Raw genomic sequence first — 23296 nt, forward strand, 5'->3', positions numbered from 1 at the left:
ACAAAATGGTCAACTGAAGCAAACAGGGAAGCCACCGCTGACTTTGCTTCTAAGGCAGCCCTCTCGGCTGGCAATGAAGGGTGAGACCTCTTTCACTGAACGTACCCAGACTTGTAATCCGAATTCACCTATTTGAGGCACTCTTTTGTTAGCTAGTCCTCTTTCACATGATAAATGTAAACTGAATTTTCATAATCAGATAGCTACTGCACATAGAACATTACAGATACAGACAACAACTTAGTGGGTTACCATCATTTTATATACAATTGATAGCTTTTCACAACACCTGGCATTTTTTCCCCAGAAAAAAACTCACATTGAGTAACATCAGCTAATGAATTAGTTGAACGTGCTACCACAAATGAGATGAGCAGGAGAGCAAGTTTCTTATCTTCAAGGACTGAATCTAACGGCCACACCACTTGTATTATCTCAATTTGTCACTTCAATACAATTAAAATAGGATTTTAATGCCATTTCCACTGTTCCTGCATTCGAAAGGCAACTGATGGTTAAAGTGCCTTGAACACGCATAAATTATTTTTATCCCATGACTTTATTTTATGTTTAGAAAGGTGGAATAGCAGAAGGAAAAAAGGCAGGACAAGAGACTTTTGGAGTTTTCTTTCTTCACATGTATGCAGAGGTGATTATATTATGAGTAGGATTCTGCAAAAATAAACACATTTGATAAATTAAGGTATGAGGAGACAAGTGCAAAATTTCTAAGCTTTATTACTGCATGATCATAAAAATATTGAAACTTAACTGTCTGCTAGTTTTATTAAATTCAAAATATCACCTACTTTAACAATAGAACAATTTTATTAACATGATGTGTGAATCAAAAAACAATGTAATTTATTTTTTATGGAAAACATTTAAAAACATATTAAAATCGATCAACAAAGTCATCTGTGTATGACTGTGTTGCGTACGAACATCTTCAGCAATTATCAGAATGAAGTACTTAAAACTATCAGGCTAAGGAACTCCACACATGTTAAAACTACCATTAAGAAACTATACCGTGAAGTCCCTGGTAACTCTTATAGAACGGTCAGAATGAAGCAAGGCTACTCCCTCCCTTTTGCCACATTTATTCTTTTCATTGGATATGCACGGTACAAAACAGAATTACTAAAGTTCACAGGGTTATAAATCCCAAGGGTTGGAAAGGGCCGGAGAGACCAAAGCCAAGTAAGGAACAAAGAACTGGGATGGTTTCCTCAGAGGCAACTTAGCTCTTGGGACTGCCCTGGCCTCCACTTGAGACAGACACTCTGGCAGGAAAAGGCATGTTCCCAGTAGCAATGGTAACACTAAGATGTCCCACCGACCAGCTTACGGAAGTGACACCGACCACTATGTAAAACACTGGCTGGCTTTAGGCTTCCTCATTTCATTAAAGACAGAAATGCAGCTTATATTTTTACTGGGTTTCTGTGATTTTCATGAATTTTCTCCCCCCACCCCCACCCTGAACCACATTTACAAACAAAAATTTCAAGAGAACTTTGGTGCTGAAGAGGAGAATCTCCAAATCAAAAAGGCTCTCAAAATGTTTATTTCTAACATTAATTATTGATAGTAATTATGACAACGAGGAAGATATAACAACCTTTTGGCTTTAAAAGAAAATTTTTATACACTGAAGTTTTATAAAACATTTATGAACATAGACACTTAAAAACAATAATTATTTTTGGATTGTGTTCAAGATGACTGATATTTAGTTTCTAGATACATTTTGTACACATCCATATATACATTTGTCTTAACTTCAGGGAGAGAGACAGAACAAAGTAACACAGCATTACTGGAAAGCTTTCTAATTCCTCCCTTATTCATTGCTGGGATGCTGTTCTGAATGATAATCGTCTGAGGTGTGCTTCCTTTTCTAGCTTGCTTTCTCAAATATACTGCCCCTCCAGTAGAGGAAAACAGGTAGTTTGGTTAAAGGGCTTTTTCTGAAATGAATGCAGCTAGGGAGGGAATCTCTTACTTTTCTATTCCTTCCAGTTCTGATTGTGTTCCAGGCTGCCTACAGGGCAGGGCTCACAGATAAAGTGATTAATTAAATATTTTAAATAGACGATAATGTCTTAATTATAGCATTTTCCCTTTCTCAACTTCTTCAATAAAAGCAGAAGACTCACTAATTATAATTCTTTAGCAATAATCAGCAGGTTACTAAGCTACTAAGGCAACTCTTTAAATATGTAATACTTTATTTGGAACATGCTTCCAAAGCCAGACTACAGAATTAGACAAGAGTCCACACATTCAGAGAATACGACATTCTAAGGCTCTCTGAGTTATTTTACACAGGAGAAATATTTTTAAACATAAGAGAAAAAGATTAAGAACAATTGTTAGGGTTACTAGTCAAGCCAGTAAATGCTTTGCAACTTAACATACACATAATTATCCATGGAATGTGAACTATGAGGAATAAAATAATGAGAGCTACAGTTCAATTCCTTACATGCAGAAAACTTACGAGCCACATGCATATTATGAAACAGCTTAGCTTTGTTTACCTTTGTTCTGTTCAAAATGAGTTCTAGAGGATATTTTCAGTTCAGCCAGAAGACATTCAAGTATTCAAAAGGAACATTACACATGTGAAATGTAGAATTAGTTTCAGAGATTCCTGCCATTAAAATTGTTATTAAGGAACAAGCAGGATATAGTCAAGTACAATGATAAACTATAATAATAAGCCAAAAAATATAAATTTTGCATCTAGTCAGTACCAATGCAGTAAGAGGACTTTTATTTAACTTATTACCATTTATTTCTCCTGATGAAGAGCTTCAATAAAAGCATCAAGTTTTTCTTGGATTTCTCTAACTTTCTCTGCAGAGAGAAAAAAGATAATAAATTAGTTAAAAGTGAATTTATTTTTCAAAGGCAACACAAATCTTAGAAGATAATTATCCAATAAATGTTGGATAATTATCTGCGATACTCCATTTGGGAAAAGGGGAAAAACTTACTTTAGCACCCCACACCACCTTATATCCAAAAAAGGTTAAAACGGATTGCAGTAGTAGCTCTTAACAACTTTTTGGAAAGGGAACGTGTGTGGGGTTTGTGGCAGACCCCTTTCAGAATGCAGTAAGCATTAAGGAGTCTTACACAGAAAAATGTACGTATAGATATATATGTAATTACGGATAGAATTAAGGAGTTCTCAGATTCTCTGGAGTCCAACCAAGGACTCAGCAATATCTGGAACAGACCAAAATATAAAATAAAATAATGAAACCATTTTTAAAACTAAAGACTATAGGTGAGCATTTAACAGGCCTTAAACTGGAAAATGACTTTCTAGGATAAATGGGAAAAGTTACAAAGGATAAGATTACCAGTATGACCACATTAAAATGTATACTTCATATGTCAAAACAGATAAAAGAAATTGTAAGAAATATTTGCAACAAACATGAAAAGGGCAAAGCACTTCAAAAATACATACAAAAAATGTACTTCTCTAGCTATAAATGAATAAAGTTTAAAAACACTACAGGCACTAAAGACAGACTTACATTATCTTATTTGATTTTAGATTTTCATGTTTATAGACGTCCAAATAAAATCTATAACTTCTCTTTGAAATATAAAGACTTCCTTCACAGATACAAACTAGACACAGTACATGTCAATCTCCAAATGTTAAAAAAATGGAAGTTGTGATTTATTCTATTTCATTGCTAACTTAATTATGCAACTCCCCTTTAAAATATAGCTTGTGCTAAGCACAGTGACAAATATTTTTATCTTTTTAACACAATTCTACATATTAGTGGGAATTATCAAAGTGAAGTGATTGGTTCAAAACTATTGCTCTAGAGGCAAAACTGTAAAGCATTCTGCATTATATCTATAGAAAAATCATTATTATATTCAACATTTATATTTTTTAAAAAATATTTATTTATTTATTTACTTAGAGAGAGGAAGAGTGCTTCTGAGCGGGAGGAGGGGCAAAGGGAGAGGGAAGGAACCTCCAGCAGACTCTGTGTTTATCTATATTTTTGGTAGTCTGTACTATCTGTAAAAGAACAGTCAAACCAAAAATATACATCCTTTCTCAAAATAAGGCCCTACTCTTCTTTTTAAAATTAATTCATTTGTTGCTTAGAAACAGCTTCACCTAGTTTTTTCAGGGAGTATTTAGAGAGTTCCATATAGTGCAGTTCATTGGCTGAAGAGTTTTTTTTTAAAAAAGGGGAGAGTAGGAGAAAAGTTTTCTAAGTTGTCTCACAGAATTTTGGAAATGAACAAGGTATTTAAAAAATTATCTGGCTTAAAGAGCACAGCACATGGAAATCTAAAACAGGTGTTTAAAGCCTTGGCAGCTCCTCTAACCATTTCACTGAGAACTACTTCTACTTGGGAAAGCCGTACTGTATAAAGAGAGGAAATCTGATTCTATTTGCTCCACGATCTGCGTATGATTGGGCAGCTGCAGGGCCAGCTCTACCCATCCTTGTGCCCTGCCCATGACCTCCATCCTTAGCTGGATAGACGATCTGGGAGTGGCTGGTACAGCAGCATCACTCACAAGAGACTGTTCAGAGCAAGATCTATTTGTGTTGAAAGAGACCAAGGGCCACTCTGGCGCAGGTGTCTAACTGTGGAGTCTGAATCAAACTCAAATTCTTCTAAAATTGGAGATACGCAATGTTTTTTCCCAAATGAAAGTAAAAGAATTATTTAATTAACTTTAATAAGAAAACCACAGAATAAAATTGCCAAATTTCTCTTTCAAAAAGCTGTTTTTACGAATTTTACAAATAGAGTACCAGGACACCGTGCCACTTTACTCTGAAACCTCAAGAATGACACAAAGGGTATTTAAATAAGTAACTAGGAAGTAATGGGGGGAGATGAGAAGAGAGGAGAGGGTGGAGGTAAACGTTAAAAGAAAAAAGAACAATTGTGATAAATGTATCCTTTATACACTAAATTTAAAAATTCATTTCTGTGTTTGTTCCTTCATTTTATACAGTGCACTTAATGGAGTGACATGGACACACAGATGCTATCCTGCCTTTGAGAAGAACTCCTTGATCACCTCCTACTTACCTCATTCTAAGTCTATGAGAGTCTACTATATTTGGGATGATTTTAAATCCCAGAAGTCCTCATACGACCAAAGGTGTCACTCCCAAGGATGAGGACATTAAGCCTGGAGAGTTAGCTTTGTGACATCCCTCTGATTCAGAAACATACTAGATCTGCTACCATATATAGACTCTGATAACAAAACAAATGTTATCATGTCAAGTATATTTGTTGTTTTACCTTTTATGTGAAATAAGACACACTGTGATAAAAGTTAGGGAATGGACTAGTTACCATGCACACTCCCAAGTAGTTTTGTGCCTAGGAATGACTAAAAACATGTAATAAATATTATTACCTCTTGAGGAGACTAGATTTACATACATTTGAAGAAATCCTTGGAAAATAATAACAAAGTATGAAACTGGACAAAAAAAGTTCAGCATCTTCAGTGTTTACAAGAATGTCAAACTCAATATACACGCTCAATAAATACTTGACAGGTGGTAAGCGAAGTTTCCAAAAATACAGCACAGACAATAAAGGCTGTAGGTTATTAAGAAGGAAAATATCACTTGACAGGCTTTCTGGGTATTATGCCAATGACCAAGAGGGCAGAAGCCAGGAGCACAAGAACTAGAGCCAGCCTGGGAACAGGAGGCAGGGCACATACACACTGACAATGAAGATCTAGGAAAGCTGGTGGGTCACCCGAACCACATAAGCAACACGGAACAGAGAATGCTCAGACCGAACAATATAATACCAGTGGAAAGAGAAACTTCAGTTTAATTATTTCACCTTATTAAGAAGACTATGCTGACTGCACGCACACGCACACACATATACACACACACAAACACAGAGCTTTAGAAAGTAGACTGATTTCATTCTTTGCAAAGAAGCTATATTGCAAATAATAAACAGCATTATTTCCTATATTTGAATTCATTTTAAATTCTAAGTCTTCAGCACTTCTTATATACAAACTATGCCACCTAACTGCACACAGGAAAGAGTCGTCCATAAAAATTAAGTGTTAGCAACTAAAACTTTCTATTTTCTGATCCTTCCAAATTAATGCCCCAGTATTAGTGTTTTCAGATTCTAAGATCTTACTGTATTTAACTATCTTACGATTTAGAAACTACTTTCCCACGAAAATGTGTGTATAGATTAGCATGGCTAATTACAAAACAAACTCCTTTTTCTATTAAATATTTGCACTAAATATTTATAGCTAGAGAATTCTTATAAAATTTCAGATTAACTTGATAAATTAAACCAACTCAGGAAGGGATTAACAAACCTCTATTTCTGTTTGAACTGCTATTTCAGTTCTGAAATAGGCAATTCTACATGGAGTGAATACGGAGTCTACTTTCCATTTATCCAATGTTTACTTAAAAGATGAACTATTTCAAACATCAATTCATTGTGCTTCTTGATTGAGTCATGAATATTCCTATAATCCTAACCTCATAAACCGTCCCTCTCAATGAATGAAGTTCCTTCTCTTTTTTCTTTTCTTCAGATGACTTGACACCCATTCATGTTTTGGGTCTCTTTATCTCCCCATGAAATGATACTGCTACTCTCAATTTCTTTTTGAATCTTCTGATACTTGCTCTAAAAGTCTCAAATATAGACTAATCTGTAATTAGGTTTTGAATACACTGTGAATACCAAAAGGCCAAACCTGGGAGAAGGTTCACTTCAGTGGTTAATAACAGTTTAGAATAGGAACAAAGAATCACACACAAAAAACTACCACATGTGCTGAAATAAATCTTTTACAACTTCTGAGGTTTTCAAAGAAAGCACAAAGAAACAAACTGCAAACTTACTAATGCAGTGTACTTTAAGCAAACCATACATCCAAAGATCAAAATGTACCTTGACAGAACTGTTTTATAACACGCTGCATACATACTTCGTACCAAGCCTGAGGACACCTTGTAGGTGAGATTTTGCTGTAAAAAAGCTGTTCACTAAAGGAACAGTTCTTAACATGTAATATATGTTGCTCCTAAAAAGGTTTGCCTTTTATTAGACAATTATACTGTAAGTGTTCTTTAGAAGTTCAGTATTTAGAGAAATTATCTAGAGTACAGGGAAACATGGAAAAAAAACCAACCAACCAAACAAGAGACCAGATTTAAGATTCTCAAAGGTATAGTCAAAACAGATTAAGCACAAGAAAAAATACGCACCTTTTACAGTCGATGAGAGGAAAAACCAAAGAGACAGTCAAAGGTGTATAGCTAAATCTAATACTTCTCTTCTGAATCTTGGCACTGTAGTTTTCCTACAAGGCATGACTACAAACAGGCATGACTATTTTTAAACAGACTCATTAATAAAGACAAACAGATTACTTCTGCTTGTTACAGAAAAAGGAGGCATCATTTCCTATGCTCTGGAAAGCTGTTTGAGACTGATATAGTAATTTCAAAGCTGGGTGGGGTCCCTGACTTCTAGGGGTCTGCTGAAGGTGGTAATAGAGTTGTCTGCGTTATTTCCATTGTCTCAAAAGTTCATATGGAAATCTTTGGCCGGAATTACATCTACTCTCAGAACAATTATTATTTAGGCTGACAAAAGTTATAACTTGATGTTTCTAATGAAAAAAGAATATATTACTGTAGACAGATCTTCCAAAACATAGACTTTCCAGGAGTACACAATGAAAGCAGTGTTTGATGACAACAAACGCTAGAAATCCCTGGACTAACACCCCTAATAATCAATGGAGTAGTAATTTTATATGGTTTTTATAAAAATGAGAACATAATGGATTAAAAGCTATGTGACAGCATGGTCAGAAGCAAGGCTTCCAGTCCCAGCTTTGCCTTTAACTTCATGATCACAGTCATGTCACAGCCCCAGTTTCTTTATCTATAATGTTAGGGAATATGTCCAGAAGAATTCAAAGCCTGTATTGCTTTAAAACTTGGGACTGAAATGTACTATTCTAACTGGTCCTATGTTTTAACTGCATCTTTTTAAACTTAATTGTCTTGTTTGCTCCTTAGTACTTTTTTAAAAATTTGACATTAAGCTGAGTAAAAATTCAATCACAAATGACAATATTATTGTCACGGGGCTACATAATTTTAGAAACATTAGTTTTTATACTGTTCCCCACCCCCCCGCCCCCAGGAATCAATGTGGGACTGCTTGCATGAATTATCTACATACAAAAAAGTGTCATTTACTATCACTTGGCTTAGCACAGAACTTGCTACGCAATAGATGTCTATGAATATTCATTCACTTTTGAGTAATCTACTTTACCAAAACATAAATCAAACATTAAAGATGACTATTTTAAAAATTTGGTGTAATCAGACCCCCGAAACGACATGATTTAGAAAGAAAGCTGCCTTAAGAAAGTCTATGAAATAAATTACAACTTAGGTCTGATGAATATATAAATAGCTCAAAGTGACTTGTTGGTAAATTCGGCTTGCTTTCTTCCCCCCCCCTTTTTTTTCTTTTTTAAAACTCTTAACTGCAAGAGTTTCCACCAGGCTCTTTTGGCCAATATAATCAAAACCTTTTAAAACACTTTCGTGATATATTAAAGCTAATTCTCCAAAAGACTTCAGTATGAATGAACACAGAGTAGCCTTACACTCAGGTCTTTCACTTTCATAAGTAGATGGAAATTGTAATTTGATCTCAGCTAACTATTAATGCTTATGGATCTGCCCCTTAATTAATAGAACAGCTCCATTCCAGGTGTTTGTCATTGTCACTGAATATAGAACCTTGAACTTTCTGCTACCTGATTATTACGAGGCTCAGCTGCAAAAAGAAATCATATGTATGGAAGACTGTATGGGGGATCCTAGATATTAGATACTATGTAAGTTCATCTTTAGATAAGTCAAACAGCTATGTATCTGGACTGCAGCATTTTGATTTCACCTAGAACTGCTTATGTTATTAGTCTACACGGAGCCGAAACCGAGTAAAGAGCCCCATAAAATTCATGATTATATATAGTCATTTGATTTACTCTATCATATAATTCAGTGTCTGTGAGGATGGATGAAATTTCCCTCAGGCATTGGGTACCAGGAACACCCATGCTTCCACTAAGCAACTGCTGTGTCTGACAGCCACCAGCAACACCACAAAATCAACTTTGCCTTCCATTTTGCATCAGCCGTCTAGGAAACTCAGAGCTAAATTTGCAGGTTACTTGCAAAACAGAAGAACCTCTGAGCAAGTATTTTGAGGGGTACCAATCTTATCCCAAGTTTCACATTATTTCACCTGCCTTAACTTTCTCTTTCCTTTCACCCAATTTTCCACTTAAGCATTTTTATATTTTATACAGGATAGACGGTTGCAAGCTGCCTCAAATTCTTTTTGAAATAGGACAGGGAGTTAATAAACAAGCTTAAAAACGAGTTCATAGAAGATGTACCACTAGGTGGCTGATTCACATAATATACCATAAAACTTGAAAAGTGGTCTTTTTATGCTGGTAATGTTTTTATTTTTATTTTTTTTATTTTTTAATTTTTTTTAAAAGATTTTATTTATTTATTCAACAGAGATAGAGACAGCCAGCGAGAGAGGAAACACAAGCAGGGAGAGTGGGAGAGGAAGAAGCAGGCTCATAGCAGAAGAGCCTGATGTGGGGCTCGATCCCACAACGCCAGGATCACGCCCTGAGCCGAAGGCAGACGCCCAACCACTGTGCCACCCGGGCACCCCTATTTTTAAAATCGGTAATTTAAAAACATTTTGGGGGGGTACAATATTTGTCCTACTAACTTTCTATAAGTAATTTCTGCATGGGAGAAAAAAAAATTTTATTTCTGCTCAATGCTTGGAAAATCCAATGATATAAATATGTATACTTAAAGCATTTCTTTTTAGTAATCGAAGAAAAAATAGTAAATTTTTATGGGATTCATGATGGTCTTTTAAATGTAAAAGTTAGATTCTAGCATAAGATTAATAATCACCTACTGTGAATTATTTTATTCTGTATCCAGTACATAAAATGTTCCATATTAATTACATCAATCAACTCAAATTATGGTGAAAAAAATCTTTAAAAGTTATTTTATATACTAAGTCGTTAATGATACATTGCTTTATTTGCCCCAACCCCTAAAGTTTAAATAAATACACCATTTCAAAATGAATACATTCCTTTTGTTTCCACAGAATAACCTAAACATCAAAACAATTTCAAAAATATGATTTAGGTAATTCATTGAGAAGGCTAAATAATCTTTAGCACAATGACCAATAAAATACTTGGTCCCAATCAATTAAGAAAGTTTAAAAATAATCCATCATTTTTTTTCTTTTCTATTTTCCTCTTCTTAAAAGTATATTTTATTCTGAATTTTTTCAGAAGGAAAGTTGAAACATTTTAAGAAAAGGAAAACCACCCAGGCAGCCCTTAAAGAGACAGGACATCATTTATCACCTGCGAAGACAGATTTAAGAAGAGGGCCCCTTCTGTTCCTTTAAGACTGCAAAACAGATGGGAAGTGAATGGACAGTCAATGGGACAAGAAAACACATGGGAGGTGCTGCTGTATGTATGTTCCCAGCATAAGAAAGAGGTCAAGATTGTAACTGCATGACTGGGTCCTGGAAAGGGTCTTTCTTCAAGCTGTTACAAAGACAAATGCTGTTCCTCATCCTGCTGTCAAACTGTTATAAATATTGGTTTGTCAAAAGACCTTTAGTGCTGAAGCTTTAAAAAGGGGGCGTAACAGATGAATGAATGAATGAACGAATGAGAATGATTCTTAGTCAGCTCATTAATGTAATTTTTAAAAGTAAAGGAAAATAATATGAGAATAGAGACTATAATTCTGATATATGAACCTAACCAAATTTTATGAAAAAAATATGGAACTAAAAATTGCAGGTTTTAATAAAGTTATGAGTTAAGCGAGATGAAAAATAAAAATGAAATACAATGATACTTCTTAACTAAGATGCTGCACTAGGACAAAGGATTATTATTAAACTTATCACAGGAAGGGCTAACAGGAATTCATATTTTGTTAGGCTGATTCCGTAAGTTCTCAGTTATTTCTCACTACGATCTTGTAAAGAAGTATCATTGCTGATGTTGGTTCCAGAAGTCAGAATAAGGCTCAAAGAAATAAAAACAACTTCAGAATCAGTTTTACATATTCATTAACTCAGAAAATCACCTTTACATTTTGTCACAATTTCTTATTTCCTACAGAAAAGGAAAAATCACAAAACTGAAATACCAATGCAGAATTACACAGATTTATAATCCTGTATATTTACCTTTTTTGAAGAATGAAACCATTACATGCCTTTAGGAGACAAATTCATTGTTCTAGATTCTTAATAATTAGTTTAGGAGAGTAGGCTCAAAAACTAGGACACTGAAAATGATACAAAAATGGAAGTCAAATTATATGAATTTGGTCACCCACAAGCACAAACCCAAAGATTAAAAATGAGCAGATCCCAAAACAAATCTAAGAAGATACTATCTCTAACACGTTGTTAGCCCCAGCTTTGCCATAAATATTTATGTAACTAGCTAAATCATTTCCCTCAATGAACATTAACTTCCCCATATGAACAATGGGGGATAATACCTTACAGGCCTCATATGCCTTTACAAGGCAAACATGGACAAACGTAACACTTTCTGTAAAGTGCAAAGCTCTATACAAATGTCAGAGACAGTTGTAGAGCTTCCAAGCAGGATTTGGATCCCAAAGTACCAAATGCTGTGGTTACATGGGAATATAGACTTGCTATTCCTTAATGCTCGCCTGGCTCACTGCTTTCTCTCGATTGTCAGCAATCTTGAAAAAACAAATTTGACAGGAGTGAGAATAAAAGATTACTAAGTTAAGAGAGTGGATGGTTGAAAGTGGCGGTAGCAGGCAAACATTCGAGGGCTTTTCTAGGTAAGAAAGTCAAGATCAAGGCAGAGTACATGGAAGAATTAATCCAGTGGTTTTAAGATGGGGATGACGTGAACATCTTTGGAGAAAGGACAGACATGAGGCATAAGCACACACAGGAAGTGCCAGGGTCCTGGGTTTAACTTTCAAAGCAGAGTGATTTTCTGTGTGTTTTGCTACAACATAGCCCTTGGAATATCTGACCTATCTAAAGTAACTAGAAGAAAAAGAGGAGAAATTTAGCTTACTCTGATAAATGAGAGACCAGAAATAGGAGCAATGGCAACGAAGTGAGGATTGGTAGTGTAAGAGAAGGCCGAGCTAAGATCTCATGAAAAATGTGTTCCAGAAACGTGCAGAAATTATGTCCCTAAGACCACATTAAAATTTTTGTTAGAATACAATGTAACGGTTATCTCTGGGTAGTGGCAGTTGTTTTAAAAACTTTGCTATCTGTATTTTCTAATTTTCCTTTCAAAGACTTTATTTATTTATTTGACAGAGAGAGGGGGAGAGAGAGCGAGCAGGAAAGCACAAGCAGGGGGAGTGGCAGAGGAAGAGGGAGAAGCAGGATCCCCACTGAGCAGGGAGCCCCAGGATGTGATGCGATGTGGGGTCAAAAGGCAGATGCTTAACAGACTGAGCCACCCATGCGCCCAATATTTTCTAATTTTCCACAATGCATTCATATGTACTAGTTCTGTGATAATGAGAGGGATTAAAATAAACACCTGAAATCCTGGTAGTGTACTTGGTGGAGACAGGTAGTCTGTACCTATGACTCAGAGAATGAAGTGGTGCCTCAAGGAGACTACACAGGTGAGGTTGGAAAGACCTGAATTCCTTCACCCAGGAAACAGGTCTAACTGAAGGGAATAAAAAACAGCAAACTCATTTCTAGGATGCATGACACTAAGGAAGAGATGAAACAGCTGTTCTAAGACAAATTAAAATGGACGATTTTCATTCGTAGTAGGTAACAATGAAGCAGGGAAAATCTATTATCTTGCACAGGTTGCACGAACTTGAAAACTTCACCAGCTCAAGAAAGATCTCAATTCATTTACAGATGACAGATCCACAGTGGGTATTTACTGGACATCAGAAGAATTCAAAATGAACCCCAACCACCAAGGAAGACCCCATGATGAGCAATTACCATCTAGTCCCATGAAATGTGTGCTGTCATCCCAATCACCAAGAAATTATTTGGGAAAATATTCGGTCACCTTTAAGATTGACTGTATCATGAATTAGCTTTATCATTACTATGAATACAATAATTAAGAATATGAAATTTCTAAGGTAATTTTGAATTAACCTTATTTGGGAAAAGAAAGTTTAGAAATGTATAAAATAGTAAACAGTTAAAATTTCTTTTGCCTTTAACGCCCCTCTCCAACTACCCTGAGAACCCTACTTCCCAGAGGTTACCAGTTCAGTGTGCACCAACTCATCCTCCAAGACCGTTCCTTCTAAACAAATTTACTCATATCTTGCTTCATTTTATTTTGTTAACATAGTGTTTCACTGACCAGTAGACTGTTTTATGATTAGATTTGGTTTTCAATGACTAGAATTCACTTTTTTCCATCTTAGCAATGGAGAGAATACATAAAACAACTAAAAAACAAAACATGTCAAAATCTGATCCCAACTTTAAAGACGTTACTTTATTCTAGACTCTCAGTAAAGAAGTGGTAAGCATTATTAGCTAGGGAAAAAAGTTAAATTTCGAGCTGAAAATATGCACACTGGCCTTTTTATACACAACAATATATACATAATCACAACATGTAAATAAAACCTACTTCAAAATGATAAAGACCTTTCTTATCTTTATTATTACTTTTAATAAGTTAAAATGTGAGTTTAAGGCAAAAAGAATATACTTGCTAAAAAAACACTGAAGACCAGTAGCCTATAGTAAGATTACAGAGAAGTAAATTTCATTTTAATCTTGTACCAATTTATCAATATACTCAATGTTGCCTTTAGAAGATAGACTTAGGCCATGAAAAATGTGCTTTATTCTAAATGCCCCATTTTGAGTCTGGATCTTCTCATCAATAACCTGGAAAGCACAACACTCAGGCTCCTCATGTGGAATTCTGTGTGTAAATAACTACTTCTCTAACACAGAGGACTCTCCCTGAGGATTACTTTATTCTTTGTGCTGTCTCTCTCTGTCTCTCTCTCTCGCTACAACACAGAGCAGAGTCTACTTTACCTATGAAGACTGAAGGTAAAAATAATACTTCGCCATCTTCCTTAGTTTCTTTGTCAATTTCACCTTACTATGAAAAATAATATTTCACAAAGGCAAAATGTAAAATTCAACTGCTTTTACCCTAAACACATGCTTTAATGACCTCAAACACCGGTAACACAAAACAGAAGTTATTTTATTCTGTAACAACAAGAGAAGCATTTCAATCTTTGCATTTTTTAAAGCACACTAATTTCTACTAATAACCATTCCAAAAAGTACACAAAAGGTACACGAATGTTAGAGAGTGAAAATGATTCCAATCAACTTAAAAGTGCCTAAGAAACATAAACAATTATTGAAGTGTTTTGGTAAATTGGGTGGATTGGCAATTAGGAAATCACCGGTGACCTAGAAGGAAGTGGTTTCATTAGGAATGAAAGCTGTGTCACAAGATGTCAGCAAGGGAGTGGGTGGGTGGAGACAGGGGTGAACACAGCATACGCAAGCTGTTCTACAAGAGAAATGATATGGTAGCTTTCTGGCATGACAGAGTGTTAGAAAGGTTCCTTAGGATAAGAGTTAGCTTCCTTCTTCCTCTGTTTTAAGCCAGGAGGGACGAGGAGGCTAAGTCTGTATTAAAAGGTCGTGATTAAATAGTCACCGAACACATACAATATATACCATACAAGATATGAAAGAACCAATCACTTTAGCAGAACAGACCAATCAAAATAGACATGAATTTTTTTTAAAGATTTATTTGTTTGAGAGAGAGTGCATGTGCACAAGCAGGGGGAGGGGCAGAGAGAGAAACAGACTCCCAGCTTAGCAGGGAGCCTGATGGGAGGGGAGCTGCATCCCAGGACTCTGGGATCATGACCTGACCTGAAGGCAGGCGGTTAACTGACGGAACCATGCAGGCGTTCCCCCCCAACAACCTTTTTCTTTCTTAAATTGGTTATTTTAGTTGATCTACAGTCGCCTACAGTGGGAAGTCTGCCTTCTGCTCAATTAAACAACACTGGCAGTACCTCAGTAAGGTTTTCAATCACTGGAGGAAGGTAAATGAGTAGGGAGGAAAAATCCTGGTTGAGCAAGCAGTAATAGTCTGGAAGTAGGCACAGTGAGAAGACATAAAAAAAACAGACAAAGGGGAAAGACTGCTTAGAAATGTGCTAGACTCCAGGAGAGATGAGAAAACAGTACGGAGGTCTTAGAATTATTGGCCAAAGAAATGTAGTAACAGTAGTCAGATATAAGTGAAACTACAGGGGTTACGGTCTTCTACTTATGTTTTCTCTCCAGGGCACGTTACTCTATTCTCTGTGATTGTCCCTTAAAAAAAATCTTCTCTGCGCCCACATACCTAGAATTCTACAATTCAATGCCACCGGTTCCTTTTTCAAATCCTTTAAAATTCATCTTCTTTGGTTACATTAACAAAGTGAATATGCTACTACAGATCGAGTTCAAATAATTTACCAAATTTTCAACAGTCACACGGTTTCTAAGACTCCGCTAAAGGAAGACAGATGTCAATTTTATCTCAATTAATAAAACGACAATTTTTATTGCTATGAATAAGAAGAATTCTCTAGAGTATGGACTTGGGGGCAGGAGGGTGGGTAGTGGTGGTGCCCAGCAAAAATCCCCTATGTAGACTTGTTAAAATTTGCACGCCAGAGCCCTACCCCTAGAAAAAAAGAGTTTTAAATATGAGTTTCCTTTTCTGTAATTTTAAGTTCTAAATTCTGAGTACAATAATCATTTTTTAGGATAATTTTCAGTCACACTACTTCATGGCCACTATTTTCATCCACAATGGCCTTCAAGGATATGGCAGGTATGGAAGGAATTTACGAATGTGGAAATTAAATTTGAGAGTATCCTGAACAACAAAATCATTCTGGCTGGGGATTCCATCTAGATATGTTCTGACTACTTTTTATTCAAGTTTTACCATGGCACGAAGATATATTTTGTAACTATCCTATAAATCAGAATTATGCTTGCTTTATTTATTTATTTATTTATTTATTTATTTATTTAAAGTCAGTGGTCTTAAGATTGATTTATTTTAGAGAGGGAGAGAGTGGGCACACACACATGGGAGGAGGGGCAGAGGAAGAGGGAGAGAGAAGCCTCCTTGAGCAGACTCCCTGCTGAGTGCAGAGCCCAATGCAGGGCTTGATCCCGAGATCCTGAGATCATGACCTGAGCTGAATCAAGTCAGCTGCTTAACTGACTGAGCCACCCAGGCACCCTTAGAATTATGTTTTAGATCTAATTAGAAATCTTAAAAAAATTTTTAATTGAAGTATAGTTGACACACAATGTTATATTAGTTTCAGGTATACAACACAGTGATTCGACAAGTCTGTTGTTCTATATGCACCACAAGTCTGTTGTTCTAAATGCAGCTACCATCTGTCACCATACAATGCTATTATAATACCAGACTCTATTCCCTATGCTGTACCAATAAGGGATCTTTTTAGATTTAAGCAGCTATGGTGCATTTCTCTTCCAATTTTAGCTTTTAAAATGGCAGTACTGGTTCATTCTGTTGTCATGGCCTTTTTATCACCATAATTTCAAAAATACACTAGTATACTGACAATGAACAAAGTTTTCATTCTAAAAATGATTTCTGTTAGTATCTGGTAGCTCAGAGAAAAATAAAATTTCCATCTCAGTTTTTAGAGTCAAAACTGAATCTCACGCACACTAAGGTACAAAGCTGGTAACTTTGCTCCTTTCTATTTATCAAGAGAAAGCACAGGATGGATTGTAAGAGGAGACTGGGAAAGTGAAGAAACACAAAGACAAGCCCCACTAGCATTGTATACTCCCAAGAGAAACAAACTTTAAGTTTTAAGAAACAACTGCTGGCTGTCTGGGAGATGCCCAGGCATCAAACAATAAAGAACAGTCAACAGAGGCGAGAGGGGAGCGCGCTGCTGTGACTCCTGCTCCCTAATCCCCGGGCTCCCCTGAAAGGCCAGCTGTTGCCACCTCTCACAGGGAGTCAGCAGAGCAAATTAACTGCAGGAGAAAAAAGCTGCGGATATTGGAAAATTCTCATTTGCCAGGCTCTGTAAGCTATACTATTCTTAACATTAAGGACATCAAACTGTATCATTAGAATAAAATAAGCCTGTGCAATGGCAGCCCAAGTAAAGGAGTTTATCACTGTTTTCACATTTCACCAGTAAATGAGATGGAAATATGAAGTTACTCAATTTTTACTGAAGCACATCTTCAAGTCATACAAAGTACAAGAAGTAGGAAGCGATACACTGAAGCCTATTATCACACATTTCAACACTCCCAGTGCAAAAAAGCCCCCCTCTCAACTTAGAGTAACAGTCTTTATGCTCAAAGATTCTCTATCTGTTACAACTGGATCTTAAGACTTTAAGCATGAACACATTACACTGAAAGCTGTGTCTGAATTTTGGGCAACTTACATACTACTTAATTAACTATGGTGGAATTTGATAGAGTATAATTTAAGACACGCTTACAAGTCATAAATTAACTTCTTCAATCTGGTCAATGGCTTGGTTTACACTTTAGTGTTTCCCTTATCCAGATGTTCTAATTCTATCAAAGTTTTCATACATTTGAAAGTTTAAATATTAAATCACTATTATGTATGCTTTTCTGACCCACTCTGTAAAAGACACTGTTAACTATAAGCTTCCAAATATAAAGGACCATATTTTGTGTAACTCTATTTTTCAAAGGCTTGAGTTTTGTTCTCAAATTAGTTCGGCACAGTAGTTAAAAGACATGGACTTAAATCTTGGCTTTACCACTTACTACCCTATGTGTTTCTAGGCTTCCATTTCTTCATCTATACAATAAGAAAAATGAGAATGCATATAAGGCACACAAACTAATATCTGGCACAGGAAAAGTATCCAAATATTAATTCATATTTGCAAACAGTTTCAAGTTCTAATATAAAAATGAAAAGAAATGTATTGTAAAATAAGAAGGGAAAGACTGTAGATCTTAGATCTAAATGATTTGTAATGCCCCTTTAATTCCCGGATATCAATGATTCTTTGATTATATACACAGACAATAAAATGTAATTCGGGCTTCAGTGAACAAGAATTTAGAAAGAAACCTAAGCTCTAAATCCCAAGCAACTGATATAAAGGTTCAAAACTCACGATAACCCAAGNCGATTCTTTGATTATATACACAGACAATAAAATGTAATTCGGGCTTCAGTGAACAAAATTTAGAAAGAAACCTAAGCTCTAAATCCCAAGCAACTGATATAAAGGTTCAAAACTCACGATAACCCAAGTTAACAATTGATACAACATTCATATAACAAATAAAAGAATTCATGCTGTTTTGCTGAAACTCAGTTTAGCAACATTACAGCAATTGCTATCAGTGCCCAAATACTCCATTTCCAGGGTGGGACAGAACAAATTCCAAAATGTCTGTGACATGTTAACATTATCACTTGTTTTATATGATGACAATCATAAAACAGATTTTATAAATCATAAAAGAGTGCATTATGGAAAAACTCTGAATTGAGCTATATACGATATCAATCTTCCCCTCTTCAAAGAAAGCATTTAAAAATGTAGTTTGTTTCAATAAATACATTGAAAACATTATTATAAATTATACTGGGAATCCAAATAGATTTTATCTACCTTGACATTGTATTTAAATATCTATAAAAAACCCTTTGAAATAAAATTTGCTACAAAGTCAAAAGAATTTCATCAAGGTCATAGTGGGCATATTTCAACACTAAATAGTTCTAAGTGTAACTAGATGCTGCAAATAAGGAATTAAGGTGGAAAGATGAATTATGCAGGAGGTGGGGTACCTGGCTGTCTCAGTCGGTATAGAGGATGCAACTCTTGATCTCAAGATCTTGAGTTCGAGCCCTACATTGGAGGTGGAGCCTACTTCAAAAAAAAAAAAAAAATGTCCAGGAGGTAACTGAGGCTTTCAACATATTGAGATCATATTTTTAAAATTCTCATTTTCTTTAAATTATTTTCATATGATCATGATCCATTTATATAAACAAATCCAGTTATAAAAACAAAATTAAACCATTTTTACCCTTTTTTATGTAAAAATTATTTCAGATATGGAGAAAAGTTGTAAGAACACTACAAAGAACACATTTTTCCTGAATAATTTACTGTCATTACATCCCATAAACCCTTAATATTGTATTGTGTACTAGCTACAAATACAGATCTCTTTCTAAATAATCCCAATTTTGCAATCAAAATTTAAAAATCAACAGTGATGTATCACTATTACCATGAAACATCCCATTCAAGTTTTACTAACTGTCCCATTAATGTCCTGTACAGCAACAAAATTAGGTTCAGGATCACACATTACATTTTGTTTTCATGTTCTTTAGTCTCCTTTGACCTAAAATACTTCCTTACTATTTTCTTGTTTCTCATGATCTTGATACATTTGAAGATTACAGGCCAGTTATTCTATAGACTATGCCTCAAATTGGGTTTGTCTGATGTATCTTCACACTTGGCTTTAAGGTACACATCCTTTGGTAAAAATATCCAAGAGGTGATGTTGGGCATTTTATCACTGCATTCTATAAGGCAGCACACAGTTTTAATTTGACCGTAATGGTGATAATATTAACTTTGACAGCTTGATTAAGGTGGTTATTGCCAGCTTCTCCATTGTGAAGTTATTCTTTTTTCCTTTTTTAATTGGTTTGTGTGAAGATACTTCGTGTGATTATACAAACATCCCATTCCTCATCACTGATTTTGTTCATTTATAGAATCCATTTTATTCATTTATATAATAATCAATTTATGGAATCCTATTTTATTCAGTGGGTTACAATTTGTACTTGTCATTATTCATTTTGATACCCCAATTGTCCTAGTTTGGCCAGGTGGAGCCTTTCAAGCCGGCTTTTGTACCTTGCTGACATGTCCCCATCACCCTTCAAATACTTCCTTACTTTGTCATCCTTAGGATGCTCCAGGTTCATCATAACCTTTTCTTGTTCCAGCTATGGAATGCACCACCTCTTCAAAGAGTCNTGGCTTTTGTACCTTGTTGACATGTCCCCATCACCCTTCAAATACTTCCTTACTTTGTCATCTTAGGATGCTCCAGGTTCATCATAACCTTTTCTTGTTCCAGCTATGGAATGCACCACCTCTTCAAAGAGTCCTGTTTCCTATGTATGACTTCTCTTCTTGAGACTAGAAGGGGTGGCTCTTGTTTCATTTCTTTGACTCCTAACTCAGGACAATCAGTTGATGAACTCCAAATTAAGTGGTGAAAGGATTTAAAATCAAGCAAGTTTAATAAAAACTGGCAAAAAATATGATGCGTTAAACTTTTCCAAACTCCACAATACTCTAGCCCTGTACTATTTTGAAATTGTAGTAAAAGCTCTTTTGACTATTTCCCTTTTTCTAAATTCCATCAACACACTATATTCTAACTCAACATGCTATGTATTAAAAGCTTTGATCTAAGTAATACGGTAGTTACTGTTAAAACTTTGAAAGTTTTCTGGCTAAAAGGATCCATGACCATATTCCCAGGTGTTACACTAACGATAAACATTATGGAAAAGGTACTCGCAGGAGTCTTTTCCAACTAATACACAACGTCATGGCTCATCTCCTTTAGTGTGAATGATGAAGCGGAGTCACTGGTGAAACACTTGCTTCCAAGGATGTTATTTGGTACATTAACACACTATAATTTTATATGTACAAAAATAGGAAATCATTTCAAGGGAGTCACAGGAGTACTTTCTCAGGAAAACATCAGGATAACATAAGACTTGGCATGACAGTGCACAAATCTGTGTTAGCAATTCACTTTCCTGAAGTAATCAAATTGGGACTAGAAAGTAATGGGGCTATATAAGGCTCTCTTACAAAACATGAGAAAAGACACTTTATTTTTAATTACTGAAAATTATATATGCTGGTAAAATACATTGAAGTATTTTATTGTCTGATAACCATTTCCTGAGGGATATAAAAGAAATATAGTTGTACACCTCGTGACACTGACACACTTCTTCTTGTAACAGCACTAATGTAGCATAAAACTGTGAAGCAGGGACTTGCAAGTGGTTTTTGAAGTAATTCTCCCAAAGCCCCTCCAAGCAATATAATAACTATTGGAGTCATTTTTACAAACAGGAGGCTAAGGCTCTGAGAGATACCCTAAGATAACACAGCTAGTGAATGGCAGTTCACTTCAAACACAGATCTACGAGTTAGCACAAACTTAATTATTCTGATAAAGTGACGTAAAAGAAATTAAAAGAAAAGCAACAGGAAATGGAAATAAAAGCTAAAATGAGATACGTTTTAAAAAAAAAGATTATTTAAGGGAAGAAAGGACAGAAACGAGAACAAATGACGAGCTGAGGTAACAGAGAGAGGGAGGCGACAGTGGTGGAGGCGCGAGCCGCTGAGGCGTGGGGTATTAAACAGGAAGACGGCTGGTTTCTCCTGCATGTTTTAGGAAGTGTAGTGACCTAAGTTCAGATTAGAAATGGTTTTCAAATGTGATGAACTTCTTCCTACTTAGTATCTGCTTTCTCTTAGCTATCAGAAAACTCCTAAGACACTACATTTAAGTACACACTGAAAGTAAAAATACTTTGTTTCATGAAATTAAATGAGGGGCAACTTGTACCAAGGTAAGCTCAAACAGAAGCACCAACCTCAGTATTTTTATTTTTATTTACTACTACTCTTTCACGGATTTCCTTGGGTTCTCAAGGATCTAAGTAAATCTTAATATGCAATCCAAATACTTTAAAGCTAGGAACTGACCAGCATTCAGGAAAAGAACCAAATATCCCCCACAAACAAAATGACAAGGTGATCAGTAAGGCCAAGCTAGGCTGGAGGTGGGGGAGGGGTGACAGCAGGGAAAGCCTAGTGGGTCTAGTGTAGCTGGTAAAGCCCAACCTGGCTGAAGAGGGTGTTCACACGGGCGCTGGTGGCTTGGCCCAGTAGTGAGAAAGTGTCCCTGTAGGAGGGCAGTCCAGTCTGGTGCACACTGCTGGAGCGCATGTAGGGTGAAGAGGATGTCCTCTACAAAAGCAGGGCCGGGCTTCAGGGGAGGAGGTGCAGGGGGAGAGGTGGGAAGGATAAAGGGGGATACGCCTGGTACACACTGCCAGAGTATGAGCTCAGTGTAAAGGGTGTCAACACAGGGCGAGTCACTGTTGTGTGGCCTAGAGTGGGGTGGTTAGAGCCTAAGCTGGGTGAAAAGGATGCTTGTGCAATGAAGGGGACAGTGACGAGTTTGGTTACGTACAGGAAGACTGATCAAAGGAAGTAAATATATTAAGGAGACTTGGAGCCAGATATCTCATTGTCAGGAAAAGGAGAAAAGTAGGATGAACTAACTCTATTACTGAATTAAAATGGAAAGTATCAGTGCCAACTCATGATTTTCAATACAGACATATACCTATAATTAGGAATACAATGTAAATGTGTGTACACGTATCTACACATGTATACATGCCCGAATGCACGTGCAGACACACACACACGCACACAATGAATGCAAAATCTGTTCCCCAACTCTTTCCCTGAGAGAGTCTGGGAACAGTGATATTCCAATAACAATCAGTGTATCTAGTTCCCCACTCTTGATTTCTAAATACCATTCTTCAAAAAAAGAAGCTGGATCAGGGAAGATACAGTGAGTGTGGAACATCTTGTTACATGGAAGGACAACACTAGGACGACACATGACACATTTGAATGGGGTCTGAAAATTAGATGCAGTAATGTATCAGTGCCAACATCCTGATTTTGATGGTTGCATTATGGTTGCTAGGAGAAAATCCTTGTTTCTAAGAAACGCACATTAAAGTACTTGAAAGTGATGGGGCTACAGATCAGCAACTTTATCTCAAATAGTTCATCAAAAAGAAGTTCCTTGTATATATTTTCTATATCTGCGATTAAATGGATGAATGGATAATGGAAATGGAGGAGAAAAGGCAGTGAGGTGGAGGGCAGGAAGAACTACT

General features: G+C 36.0%; 1 protein-coding gene across 5 annotated transcripts in view; it reads right to left on the minus strand.

The window, feature by feature from the left end:
* Window positions 1–540: 540 nt before the first annotated feature.
* The window catches only part of OPA1 (OPA1 mitochondrial dynamin like GTPase), an 86222-nt gene continuing 63466 nt past the window's right edge, over window positions 541–23296 (minus strand). For 4 of the 5 annotated variants that reach the window (XM_034661068.1, XM_034661089.1, XM_034661073.1 and 1 more), the window contains 2 exons: window positions 2798–2865; window positions 541–672 (listed from right to left, as the gene is read on the minus strand). In XM_034661068.1, coding sequence (XP_034516959.1) covers window positions 2801–2865 — 65 coding nt within the window. In that variant the 3' untranslated portion in view covers window positions 541–672; window positions 2798–2800. Of the gene's footprint in view, window positions 673–2797; window positions 2866–11382; window positions 11484–23296 lie in introns of all 5 variants that reach the window. The other variant, XR_004625698.1, reaches the window with a different exon arrangement.

The sequence above is a fragment of the Ailuropoda melanoleuca genome, chromosome 1, assembly GCF_002007445.2.
Source record: "Ailuropoda melanoleuca isolate Jingjing chromosome 1, ASM200744v2, whole genome shotgun sequence".
Lineage (NCBI taxonomy): Eukaryota > Metazoa > Chordata > Mammalia > Carnivora > Ursidae > Ailuropoda > Ailuropoda melanoleuca.